General features: G+C 45.4%; 1 protein-coding gene across 1 annotated transcript; it reads left to right on the top strand.

Annotated features, from left to right (window-relative positions):
- Positions 1-8,327: 8,327 nt before the first annotated feature.
- Positions 8,328-13,788, top strand: LOC125525641 (BTB/POZ domain-containing protein At1g30440). Its single transcript, XM_048690643.2, has 4 exons — positions 8,328-9,015; positions 10,939-11,008; positions 11,251-12,477; positions 12,978-13,788. Exons 1-4 carry the CDS (start codon positions 8,957-8,959, stop codon positions 13,551-13,553), a joined length of 1,932 nt encoding a protein of 643 aa, XP_048546600.1. The 5' UTR covers positions 8,328-8,956; the 3' UTR covers positions 13,554-13,788.
- The last annotated feature ends 534 nt before the right edge of the window (positions 13,789-14,322 follow it).

Raw genomic sequence — 14,322 nt, forward strand, 5'->3', positions numbered from 1 at the left:
AGCTCGGGAATTGTTTTCATCATCCCTTACATATTATAGTTGATCACGAAGTTCCAGTCACTTGGCGATAGTGACTAGAGAACTCTGTCAATCACTATCTTATCTGGAAGATTAACTCCCACTTGATTCAGGCGATTGTAGTACTCAGACCTTCTGAGCACATGCTCACTGGTTGAGCTATTCTCTTCCATCTTGTAGGCAAAACACTTGTCAGAGGTCTCATACCTCTCAACTCGGGCATGAGTCTGAAATACAAATTTCAGCTCTTGGAACATCTTATATGCTCTGTGGTGTTCAAAGCATTTTTTGAAGTCCCGGTTCTAAGCCGTAAAGCATGGTGCACTAAACTATCAAGTAGTCATCATACCGAGCTTTGCCAAACGTTCATAACATTTGCATCTGCTCCTGCAATAGGTCCGTCACCTAGCGGTGCATCAAGGACATAATTCTTCTGTGCAGCAATGAGGATAATCCTCAGATCACGGACCCAGTCCGCATCATTGCTACTATCATCTTTCAACATAGTTTTTCTCTATGAACATATGAAAAATAAACAGGGAGCTACATCGCGAGCTATTGATCTACAACATAGTTATGCAAATACTATCAGGACTAAGTTCATGATAAATTAAAGTTTAATTAATCATATTACTTAAGAACTCCCACTTAGATAGACATCCCTCTAGTCATATAAATGATCACGTGATCCAAATCAACTAAACCATGCCCGATCATCACGTGAGATGGAGTAGTTCTCAATGGTGAACGTCACTATGTTGATCATATCTACTATATGATTCACGCTCGGCCTTTCGGTCTCCAGTATTCCGAGGCCATATCTACATATGCTAGGATCGTGAAGTTTAACCCGAGTATTCCGCGTGTGCAAAACTGGCTTGCACCCATTGTATGTGAACGTAGACTTATCACACCCGATCATCACGTGATGTCTCGGCACGACGAACTGTAGCAATGGTGCATACTCAGGGAGAACACTTATACCTTGAAATTTAGTGAGAGATCATCTTATAATGCTACCGCCGAACTAAGCAAAATAAGATACATAAAGGATAAACATCACATGCAATCAAAATATGTGACATGATATGGCCATCATCATCTTGTGCCTTTGATCTCCATATCCAAAACACCGTCATGATCTCTATCATCACCGCCATGACACCATGATCGCCATCATCTTGATCTCTATCAACATGTCGTCACATGGTTGTCTCACCAACTATTTGTTTTGCAACTATTGCTATCGCATAACGATAAAGTAAAGCAATTATATGGCGCTTGCATCTTATGCAATGAAGAGGCAACCATAAGGCTCCTGCCAGTTGCCGATAACTTTAGCAAAACATGATCATCTCATACAACAATTTATATCTCATCACGTCTTGACCATATCACATCACAACATGCCCTGCAAAAACAAGTTAGACGTCCTCTACTTTGTTGTTGCAAGTTTTACGTGGCTGCTACGGGCTGAGCAAGAACTGTTCTTACCTACGCATCAAAAACCACAATGCGGTATAGTGATTGCTTTTTGATCTTCAGAAAGAACCCTGTTCATTGAATCCGATTCAACTAAAGTTGGAGAAACAGACACCCACTAACCACCTATGTGCGAAGCACGTCGGTAGAACCAGTCTCGCGTAAGCGTACGCGTAATGTCGGTCTGAGCCGCTTCATCCAACAATACCGCTGAATCAAGAATCAACTAGTGACTGCAAGAAATATGTATGTACCCACGCCCACAACTCCTTTGTGTTCTACTCGTGCATATAACATCTACGCATAGACCTGGCTCGGATGCCACTCTTGGGGAATGCAGTAATTTCAAAAATTTCCTACGCACATGCAAGATCATGGTGATGCATAGCAACGAGAGGGGAGAGTGTTGTATACGTACCCTTGTAGACCGTAAGCGGAAGCGTTATGACAACGCGGCTGATGTAGTCGTACGTATTCACGATCGATCGATCCTGGTACCGAAAGTACGCCACCTTCGTGATCTGCACACGTTCGGCTTGCTGACGTCCCACGAACTCTCGATCCAACTCAGTGTCAAGGGAGAGCTTCGTCAGCACGATGACGTGATGACGGTGATGATGATGCTACCGTCACAGGGCTTCGCCTAAGCACTACGATGATATGACCGAGGTGGATTATGGTGGGGGCACCGCACATGGCTAAGGGATCAATGATCAACTTGTGTGTCTATGGGGTGCCCCCTCCCTCGTATATAAAGGAGTGGAGGAGGGGAGGGGCCGGCCCTCTACTATGGCGCGCCCTGGGGAATCCTACTCCCACCGGGAGTAGGATTTCCCCCTTCCATGTAGTAGGAGTAGGAGAGAAGGAAGGGGAGAGAGAAGAGAAGGAAGGAGGGGGCGCCGCCCCTCCCCCTACTCCAATTCGGACTAGGCCTTGGGGGGCACGCGACCTACCCTAGGCAGCCCCTCTCTCTCTCTCCCCCCTAAAGCCCAATAAGGCCCATATACTCCCCGGCGAATTCCCGTAACTCTCAGGTACTCCGATAAATACCCGAACCACTCAGAACCTTTCTAATGTCCAAATATAGCCTTCCAATATATCGATCTTTACATCTCGAACATTTCGAGACTCCTCGTCATGTCCCCGATCTCATCCGGGACTCCGAAAAACCTTTGGTCGTCAAATCACATAACTCATAATACAAATCGTCATAGAACATTAAGCGTGTGGACCCTACGGGTTCGAGAACTATGTAGACATGACCGAGACTCATCTCTAGTCAATAACCAATAGCGGAACCTGGATGCTCATATTGGTTCCTACATATTCTACGAAGATCTTTATCGGTCAAACCGCATAACAACATACGTTGTTCCCTTTGTCATCGATATGTTACTTGCCCGAGATTCGATCGTCGGTATCCTCATACCTAGTTCAATCTCATTACCGGCAAGTCTCTTTACTCGTTCCATAATGCATCATCCCACAACTAACTCATTAGTCACAATGCTTGCAAGGCTTATAGTGATGTGCGTTACCGAGAGGGCCCAAAGATACCTCTCTGATACACGGAGTGACAAATCCTAATCTTAATCTATGCCAACTCAACAAACACCATCGGAGACACCTGTAGAGCATCTTTATAATCACCCAGTTACGTTGTGACGTTTGATAGCACACAAGGTGTTCCTCCGGTATTCGGGAGTTGCATAATCTCATAGTCTGAGGAACATGTATAAGTCATGAAGAAAGCGGTAGCAATGAAACTGTAACGATCATCGTGCTAAGCTAACGGATGGGTCAAATCAATCACATCATTCTCTAATGATGTGATCCCGCTTATCAAATGACAACTCTTTGTCCATGGCTAGGAAACTTAACCATCTTTGATTAACGAGATTGTCAAGTAGAGGCATACTAGTGACACTCTGTTTGTCTATATATTCACACATGTACTAAGTTTCCGGTTAATACAATTCTAACATGAATAATAAACATTTATCATGATATAAGGAAATATAAATAACAACTTTATTATTGCCTCTAGGGCATATTTCCTTCATGTCAGGACGGAGCGGGGCGGCGACGGACGGAACGGGTTCTACTCCCGTCCCCGATAAAGCTAAGGGGCATGTAAGCAGTGCATTTAATGCGCTTGTCCTAAGACGCCGGTGATAAACATAGACACTGTAACTACTTTACAGCTCCTGTGTGCCACTATGGCAGCCCCTTGGACATATAAAAGGAGGCCCATGGCGTACTGGAGGAGGATTCAGACTTTTGAACCTCTCGGCCCAGCTTGCATGCGTAACGGCTAGATGAAGCTCAAGAACACAGAATATACACTCAAGCAGGACTAGGGTTTTACGCTTCTCAGCGGCCCGAACCTGGGTAAAAATTCCGTCATGTTGATCATTAGATCCGCTCTTTGCTCTACCCCTCTTCCCTGCCAACCCGTAGAAGGGATCCACGTGATCCCGTAGGTGTTGTCCTTCGCACCGACAGTAACGCCTTAAGTAAGATGACATGATGTAGAGGGATAAACTCAAGCAATATGATGAAAGATCCATCTTTTTATCCTCGATGGCAATAATGCAATACGTGTCTCGCTACCCCTACTTTGTCACTGGGTGAAATCACGCAGGATTGAACCCAAAACTAAGCACCTCTCCCATTGCAAGAAAAACCAATCTAGTTGGCCAAACCAAACCGATAATTCAAAAAGAAATACAAAGATATCAAATCATGCATATAAAGAATTCAGAGAAGATTCAAATAATATTCATAGATAAGCTGATCATAAATCCACAATTCATCAATCTCGACAAACATACCACAAAAGAAGATTACATTGGATAGATCTCCAAGAACATCGAGGAGAACGTGGTATTGAGAATCAAAGAGAGAGAAGAAGCTATCTAGCTACTAGCTATGGACCCGTAGGTCTCAGGTAAACTACTCACATTTCATCAGAAGGGCAATAGGGTTGATGTAGATGCCCTCCGTGATCGAATCCCCCTCCGGTAGGATGCTGGAAAAGGCCCCAAGATGGGATCTCACGGGAACAGAAGGTTGCGGCGGCGGAAAAGTATTTTTGGTGGATGCCTCTGAGGGTTTTGGAATATATGTGAATATATAGGACGAAGATCTAGGTCAGGGGACTCCCGAGGGGGCCACAAGGTAGCCCCCCCTAGGGCGCGCCCTCCACCCTTGTCACCGCCTCGTGGGCCTTCTGGCTTGGACTCCAAGTCCTCTAGGTGTCTTCTGGTCCAAGAAAAATCATCGTAAAGTTTTATTCCGTTTGGACTCCGTTTGATATTCCTTTTCTACAAAACTCAAAAATAAGGAAAAACAGAAATTGGCACTGGGCTCTAGGTTAATAAGCTAGTCCAAAAAATAATATAAAATAGCATAATAATGCATATAAAACATCCAAAACAGATAATATAATAGCATGGAACAATCAAAATAATAGATACGTTGGAGACGTATCAGTGCATATAGGTGAGCCCAGTTGTTTTAGGTTTTGTGTTTGACAAATTAAACGCTAGTTTTATTCCGCATTTGTTCAAGCCTAAACCGTAATTATTTAAAGCGCTTATTCATCCCCCCTCTAAGCGACATCCACGATCTTTCACTTGGGCTGAGGGTTGAACATTCACGACTTGTAGCTTACGCCAAGAGCTAAGAGCACCACAAAATAGGGTATTACCTCCACCGAACAGGGCCCGAACCTGTATAATTCCCTGTGCATACTCATATCAGCATTCTTCGGTAGATACGATTGCCTCTACATTCCTATCCCCGTAGTATTGTCAGGATTATATCCACGATAGCCACTTTGCGCTCCAGGCATCACTTTTCCTTGGACACTTTGCCTATGGTCGAAAGGAGCTTCAACTAGCCAGGCTGCATCTTGCGCTGGATTGCATAACTGTTGGTAAAGGGCCTCGATCTCCCCATCATTGAGTTCCACCACGGCACTTTCCTCACTTCCCATGAAGCTATAATCTGGCGTGTCGACCGTGTAACATCCTGGACCTAGGTCACCTGCCACGGGCGTAAAGGCGTCATGGATGGCACCGTTATTGCGGGCCGCTCAAGAAAAAGTTGTGAATGTGTTTCCCATCTCAAAGAAAAAAAGATAAAAAAAAACATCACCTTCATCTTAATTTTTTTAAAGAAAATCTCGCATCACGTGAATATCACATCCATCTCAAAAAAAACTAGAAAACAATTATCAAAAAGAAAAAAGAAAAAGGCTCACTTCCCTCTTCTAAAAATAATCTCCATAAAAATAAAATAAAAAATCTCACCGTGGCCAACCAGCATGCGCCAAGTTGCATAGCTGGCTGGCCGCTCTTTCACTGTGCCTTAATGGGTTTGGCAATTTTGTAAATAAAAAAAGGATAAGTGGAAAAGAAAGCATGGAACTGGATTAGTGCCTCGCTTGTCCTGTGACCGGGGGAATCTTTGCTGCCTTGGGACAGAAGGGAAAGGGATGCATCGATTGGAGGGAGCATGGCATGGTGCTAATCATGCGCGGCTGCCCTCGCAGAATCCACAACCTTTTGCGCTGCCACAAGACAAACAAAAGTGATCAACAGTGCGCCTAGTGTCTAGTGCTACCTCACGGTTTAATAGTTTCTGTTTCTGAAATTCCATGGTTGCTTCATCGAACATGAAAAACAAAGATGGAACATGGAATGCTTAGGCCCGGCCCTGCCCCTGCGACGTGATTCCAGTTGTTTCTGGATGGAAGTGCCAGTCAATCTCCCCCAAATCTCTCGGCTGTCCCGACTTGCACGTTGGTGATCTCCATCATCTCCTCCACCAGGGACGACAGACCTTTCGGTCTCGAACATGCAAGAACTTGTCGACGGACATTGAAACATATGGATTCTTGCGGGTGTGTGTTTAGGACTTACGAGTGGCCATTTGCTGCTGTGGTTGTGGACCACGGGGAGGGTAGAAGACCCTCAAGAAAAGGCCAAAAGCACAGTAGCCAACGGTGGTTGATATTTGTAGTATAACAAGAAACACGCGGATTACCATTTACCGTCCCCTCACTTTCTCTGTCCAAAAATCTTCTCCTCTTATCTTTTCTTCTGCGCGAAACTTTTGATTTATTTATCTTCAATCATGATAGTATAACGAACATCATATAAAATAAAAATTACATTCAAATCCGTAGACCATCTAGCAACGACTACAAACACTGAAGCAAGCTGAAAGCGTGCCATCGTCATCACCCCGTTGTCAATTAGTTTGGCGGAGAGGGACATAGAGAATCAAAATCAAGAGCCTATCAATCAATAAAAATGGAAAATTAGTTGGCTATCGATCGCTAGCCTACCCCTTCCTACTCCCTTCCCAAGCGAACAAAAGATTAGGATTCCTACCTACAGTCGGTGGCAACACCGATTTAATTCATCTCCTGTGGCGTAAGGGCCATGGGCGTGTGGTGGATCCCGACCACTGCCGTCGGGAAGGCTCAGTTGTTAGATGTTTCTTTGAATTTGTTAGGATTTGTGTTTTGCTCATGAAAGTGAGACGACGGCGTCTCCCTGAAGATGGAATAAGATTTTCCTTGCCTAGCCCCCATCTCAGTGGTGCTTCTAGCATCGTCGGAGGCCGCGTGGAGGTGTGTTTCACGAGATTTAGTTGGTGGTGGTCTTTGGTGGATCTGCTCCTAACAACAAGTTTTGCCCAGCCCCGACGAGGGAGGGAGGGGGTGATGACGATGCCACACCTTCGGCTTGTTTCAGTGTACAACCTGGCTAGGTGGTGTACGGATCTGAATGTAAATTTACTGTTTGTTGTACTGGCATGATCGTAGATGAATACTCCCTCCGTTCCTAAATATAAGTCCTTTTAAAGATTTCAACAAGTGCCTACATACGGAGCAAAATGAGTGAATCTATAATCTAAAATATGTCTACATACATCCGTATGTTGTAGTCCATTTGAAATGTCTAAAAAGACTTATATTTAGAAACGAAGGAAGTAGATTGGAATCATGAAACGCAACGGCCCTGGTGATGGGCATTGCCCGCTCTGGGGGCCTGAAGAGGACTCAAACCATATCTTCTTCTCCTGCGTATCCGCGCAGTTCCTCTAGAACTGTTTCCGTGAGATAGTGGGTGGAAGCTGGGACCACAACAACTTTCCCGCCTTTTTTGCCGAACTCCAGGCGTTAGCACCTCCGGCTCGCCACATTAGGTGGCTGATCATTGGGGTGCTTGCCTGGACGTTGTGGACTGTTAGGATAAGCTTGTGATTCAGCGTATCCCTCTTCGTCGCGCTACTGATGCTTTGTTCAAATGGTCTGGTTACTTGTAGCTTTGGCGGCCGCTTAGCCGCCCCAGGAAGAGAGACGCCATCACCTCCATCATCATCCAGCTTCGTGTGATGGCTCTCCGGATGGCTCCACCGCTTCCCCCACCTCCGGAACCGGATTAGATCTTCTCTACTTCGCCGCCACCGTCGTTTATGTGTTGTGCATGTCGTGTGTGTATGTTGGGCTTGTTGTGCTGTGCCCACAGCTGAACCCGGGTGTTGTGTGTTTGTGTGTGTGTTGGATTTTGCCTGCGGTGGCGTTGTGTGTGTTGTTCGGTTGGTATTTTGATAACTTTGTGCCCCGTGGTTGTTTTATTTATAAAGCGGGGCGAAGACTTTTTTAAGGACGGGAAGGTTTGGTAAAAAAAAAAAATACAATGCAGCCAAGCCAAAGTGCATTCGGGCCTGCTGGGTCTGGGCCCACAGCCTGGCTGCCTTCCTCCTCCCCCCTCCCCGTCTCCTTTCCGTTTGGTGTCCTTTTCTCCATAGGAAGCTGTGAAGCCCACCCAAATCCACACCACGGCAGGACTGCTAGTACTAGTACACCGAGCCAAAGAAGAGAATGTTCTTGGATCCCCTTCCCTGCCTGCCACAACATTCCTACTCCCCCACACTTCCAGTCCCCATAAACAAACAAACCAACAAACCACTGGTCATCGACCTCTCTTCCTCATCTTCTTCTTCCGGGACGGTCTATTCCTTCGTTGAGTCGGGATCTTGGGCGGCAGAATCCAGGAGTAATTCGGCGGGTGGGCTTAGTTAGGTACCACAGTTATCCAAAGGTCCGCCGGCCCTTCTTTTCCACGTCTCCAGAGGTCGCCGGAATCTCTCCTCACCAGTGGATGTGCAATCTCGTGCGTCCTCTCCGCGTAATCTGGGCGCCCTTCGCCTTCCACATCGCAGCAACGTCTCGGGGGATTTTGGGCTAGATTGAGGTTTTGCGTGCGTGTTCCTGTGTGGGGAAAGTGCTTTCCTTTTCTATTTTCTTTCCCTTGGTTTCTCGAGGATTTGGTTCTGGTGTGTGCGGGGGGGCGGAATCTTTCTCTGCCTTTGATCCCAAGGAACCGGCCGCCTCGTTCATGTAGTGCGGCGTCCGCTGGAACCTGGGACTCCTAACATGGCCTGCCTCAAGCTGGGATCAAGGGCTGATGTATTCAGGAAGCAGGGTCAAGACTGGTATGAACAGCTTCTCTCTCTTTCTTCATTTCCCCCAACATGATCCTCTGCCATGTCTAGCCTGCACATTTCCTCATGGTTGCAAATGACAATTTTAACATCTTATTAAAGTTGCTTCACCTTTTAATACGTGCAATGTTTTCATTACTTGCTCTATTTGCTGCCATAATTACCACCGTAGACATTGGAGTGTTTGTCTGTGTGAGGTTGGGCACGATAGGAAATGTACCTGCCATTACTTCTTTCAGGAATTGGAAAAATAATTGAATAGGTGCCATATGTGTGTACTAGAAGCTCCCATGCATCATCCATGGCCCAACCTCTTCCTGTTGGCCTCATCTGGGGTACTGATTATAATATGCTAACCAACTCCTTCTGGATGGAAGGCTCTAATCAAAACATCGAGCCCAGGCCAGCTAGGAAAACTACAACCCTTTTTGTTTTTAAGCTGATGCAACTTTCTGGGAGGACTCACTACCAGTTATTTACCTAAAGACAGCCTGTTAATCAATATCATTATGCTAAGGCTGTCATTTCGATGCATTCAATGCTCGTACCGTTTGGACGACTTCATCTATTCGTGGAAAAATGGAACCTACCTTTTATACTACCATTTTTGGGTGTTATTGAGATCAAGGCAGTGGTGGGTAAATGGAGCAGAATGCCTGTCCTGGATTAGCATTTATTCCCCCTTTCCATGAGAAATATTGTCTCGCTCTCGCCTGACTTTTGGGACCGGCCGTTCTTATGTTCAGTACTTGCTGGAGCTGCACATGTTGGACACTAAATGTGCCATATTGATGCCTCCAAATTCTGTTCTCTCGTCACAATCATGCCGAGCATTACTCCGTCAGATACCGGTCCTGGAATATGTAATAAACTGCTACAAATCTGAAACTTGAGATTTTTTTTATCTTTTGGGTTACGGTTAGAAGGCTTATAGCTAATCTCTTATTTGGTCTCTTGTATCCTATTTAAGTGCAATCTTTTTTTAGAACCAACTTTATTAGGCACATCACTTGATCAACACTTCTAAATACATCTAAACTGTATTTACAAGAGAGAGAAACAATTGTGACATATGAACTTTGATTATTATTTTCAATTCTGACCATGGATATTTTAGTGCATGTTCTGTGTGCATACAGTCTAGAAGTTAGGAAGTCAAGCACATTAATGTGCCTTGGAGCTGGTCGTGATCAATGTTCAAGATATCGGTAACTAGTACCATATCGTTCGGGTGCTGAGTAGTGACAAATAGGCGAATTTTCCAGTTAATTGGCCAAGAAATCAGTTAATCGGCTGTTCGGTGACCCACCGAGTAGCGATTAACTGACCGAGATGCTGGTTGAACACATGGCCAATATTTGGAACAATATTCATGATAACACATGGCCTTTTTATCCCTAAATTTTTTCAACTTAATGAGACAAGCTAGGGCTGATGTAAGATGTTGATATTCAGCTGGATTATGTAGTGCATTAAGTTTAGTTCACTCCGTTGATGAGCTCAAAGATCACCAAAGTATACCATGTTTTTCCAAGAAGCAAAAATGCTGGAACATGTAGGAACAATTACATGTTGAAATAGTAGAAAAGAAATAGGGATAGACATGGAGGGTAGTGAGTTTGTACATCTACCCCCACCCAAGCGAGGCTCAATTGCTACATTGAGCTCATGTTCACTTTAGAATAGATGGCCGAACTAAATGCAGCTCATTCAAGCTCTGCATGATTGTGTACAACAAACTAAAATTATCTATAATATTATCTCATGTGGTTTGGCTGGAATAATTTTCCCACTTATATTCATGTACTTCCTCATGCTCTACAGTTATAACTTATAACTGTGTAAGCACACTATTTTATATAAACTAAATTGTTTGAACAGAAAATTACTAATGGAAATATGTTTGTTATGTAGGTATTGCACTACTGGCCTTCCCAGTGATATAACTGTGGTGGTTGGGGAACAATCTTTTCATCTCCACAAGGTAAAAATTTCACTAATAAGTTCACTAAGGCTTTCATGTGTTTTCACACAATTTTGTTAGCATTGTGCGATTTTTACTTTGATTCTGGGAAACTTCTAGTACCAATATGTGCATACTACTCTGTCCATCCCAAAATAAGTGTCTTTGATTTAGTACAACTTTGTTTAGAGACAAAAAATAGATGTAAATGTCTGCGGAGGATGAAGTAAATTACCTTGTAACAATTGATATCTGTTTTACAGTTTCCTCTATTATCGAAGAGTGGCCTTCTGGAACGTCTCATCAGAGAGAAAATTGAGAAGGGAGAAGATAGCTGTGCCATTGATCTATCTGATATTCCTGGGGGAGCAAAGGCTTTTGAACTAGCTGCTAGGTTCTGCTATGGTGTGAAGTTTGAATTGACTTCCTCCAATGTTGTGCACCTTCGCTGCGCTTCTGAGTATCTTGAGATGGCTGAAGAGATCGCCGAGGGAAATTTGATTGCGCAGACAGAGAACTTCCTTACCCAGACAGTTCTCAAAAGCTGGAAAGATTCAATCAAGGCACTTCATACTTGCGATGACGTCATTGATCTTGCTGAAAAATTGCAAGTTGTGAAGAAGTGCATAGACTCAGTTGCAACTAAATCAAGCACTGATCCCGATGTATTTGGCTGGCCTGTCGCCCAGTATGGTGGTCCCACACAGAGTCCTGGAGGGAGCTTCTTGTGGAATGGTATTAGCACTGGAGCAAGGCCAAGAAATTGCAGTTCAGATTGGTGGTATGATGATGTGTCATGCTTAAGCCTTCCATTATACAAGAAGGTAATCTCAGCTATGGAATACCGAGGCGTCAATCAGGACATTATTGTTGGATCCCTTAACCATTATGCCAAAAGGCGTTTACCTGGTCTGAATCGGCGCAAAAGCATTAGTGATGTCAGTAACTGCCTTTCAGTGTCAACTTTAACCACCATGCCTTCTGAAGAGGAGCAAAGGTATCTTCTTGACGAGATTGATAGGCTGTTACCTTTCCAAAGGGGTGTTACATCTTGCAAGCTGTTATTTGGCCTTCTGCGCACAGCGATCTTCCTTAAAGCCAGCTCATCCTGCATGTCCAACTTGGAGCGTCGGATAGGTTTGCAGCTTGACAAGGCCACTCTGGAAGATCTTCTGATAACAAACATGTCTGAATCCATTGAAATGCTCTATGATGTGGATTGCGTACATAGGATTCTTGACCACTTCTTGGCAATGGATCAAGAAACTGGTGGAGCTTCTCCTGGCATTGGCGAAGATGGGCACCTATTGGCTTCTCCATCTCTATTGCCGATTACTATGGTTGCTAAGTTGATCGACGGCTACCTAGCTGAAGTTGCACCAGATGCCAACCTAAAGTTGCCAAAGTTTGTGTCTTTGGCTGCCGCCATACCAGACTATGCTCGGCCAATAGATGATGGACTTTACCGCGCCGTTGACATCTATCTGAAGGTAAACACTCTTTTATTTCTGCTCCCTGTTTCCAATGACACAATAACACACCGGTAGGTGAATTCTTTTGCATATCCTAAGTCAGGCAAATCATGATTAGCATCCATAACTTAGTTCTTCCTATCCTTGTAACTTCTTGTCGAGTTATATTTGAAAGGATTGGTGGATAGCTGTTCTGTTTTCAGTTCCAAAACCTTTTCTCAGTAAAACTAGATAGTACAGTAAAGGTTTGTGATCATTCAGCTTGCGCCGCAGGATAAAGAGGTTATTGAAGAAATAGTAGAGTAGGTTCAGAAACATTATTTAGGTTGCATGAAGGTGGTGCTTACTGCTTACTATTCTTCCTTTTACCTTCTGTTAACGAAGCTTATAGATAGTAATGTTTGATCTGTAATATTTGATATGGCATCGACAGGTAGCTAGTAATGTTTGATGTGGCATCAATCATAAGTTCACCTTGCTAATGTTTGTTTATGTTTTGTTTCTGCTCCTGTACATAGGCGCATCCCCATCTGTCGGAATCGGAGAAGGAAGAGCTTTGCCGGGTGATGGACTGCCAGAAGCTCTCTCTGGAGGCTTGCACCCACGCGGCGCAGAACGAGCGTCTCCCCCTGCGGGTCATCGTGCAGGTCCTCTTCTTCGAGCAGCTGCAGCTCCGGAGCTCCATCGCGGAGTGCCTGATGATCTCCGAGAACCTCGAGGGCGGATCGAGGCAGCTTGGCATGCCAACCTCTAGTGAGCAGCACCGTGGCGGTGTCGGCTGGCCCCTGGCCGCCAGGGAGAACCAGGCCCTGCGCGAGGGCATGGACGGCATGAAGCAGCGGGTGGCCGAGCTGGAGAAGGAGTGCTCCACCATGCGGGAGGAGATTGCGAGGCTGGGCCGCAGCAGGAGCGCCGGCAAGGGCAGGCTGTTCTCCCTTGGCACAAGGCCGCAGATCTGCAGCACCGCCAAGGATGCTACCCCCGCGAAGGTGACAACGGCGAGCGACGACGAGAGGCTGGCTGTGGTGAAAGTTGATGCCACACCCCGGCTGAAGCTGAGCAGACACAAGAAGAACCTGTCCATAGAGGCCTAGCAACATCGTTTGTGTTACTCTGTACTCTGAGTTTGGTGTTTTGCCGGTGAACTTGTTAGATGCTTTTTACATACCACCACCACCTATGAACGAAGAACTGAAAGAAGAAAATGAGTTGTTGAGACCTCATTCTAAGTTTTTGACAGCCACCCTGTATATTACGCACGCATGGCCATGGTGGCAGCGGTAACATCTTGTATCATGTGTCTCGTCTCTAGGATTGCTAGTTCATCTTGATTAATGTGTCCCGTCCCTATCGGTAGTGGTAGGCAGTCCTCCCTAGATGTGATCGGGATATTTGCCCACTTCTTTTATTTTACTTTACGAGCAAGGCAGGAGTTCCGTGGATTTCATTAAGAGAAAAAAGTAAATACAGAGCTACCGGTTTATAAGAAAAACCAAGGCCGAAAATCAACATGAACCAACACCGAACGCCAACACAAACAGGCCAACACCATCTAAGGGCATTTCTAACCGAATCCCCAATAACTGGTTAGAGGAGTAAAAATGCGCCAGCACGTAGACGATCCCCAATCGGCCTTAGAGGAGGATAAATTATCCTCAGCCGCCGCGGTACGGATCCGTGCCGCCATGCCCGATCCGCCGGCCCCCGCCCGGTTCGCCGACTTTCTGGACCTCGCTCCGTCACGGGCGCCGCAGAGGACATACATTGGCGTCCGATAGCGCGCGCGGGGGAGATGGGTAGAGAAGATCACCGACCGATAGACCCACACGAGGAAGTGGGTCGGGTCGTTCCACACTGCGGAGC

The sequence above is a fragment of the Triticum urartu genome, chromosome 7A (genome assembly GCF_056163025.1).
Source record: "Triticum urartu cultivar PI428250 chromosome 7A, HENAU_Tu73, whole genome shotgun sequence".
Classification (NCBI taxonomy): Eukaryota; Viridiplantae; Streptophyta; class Magnoliopsida; order Poales; family Poaceae; genus Triticum; species Triticum urartu.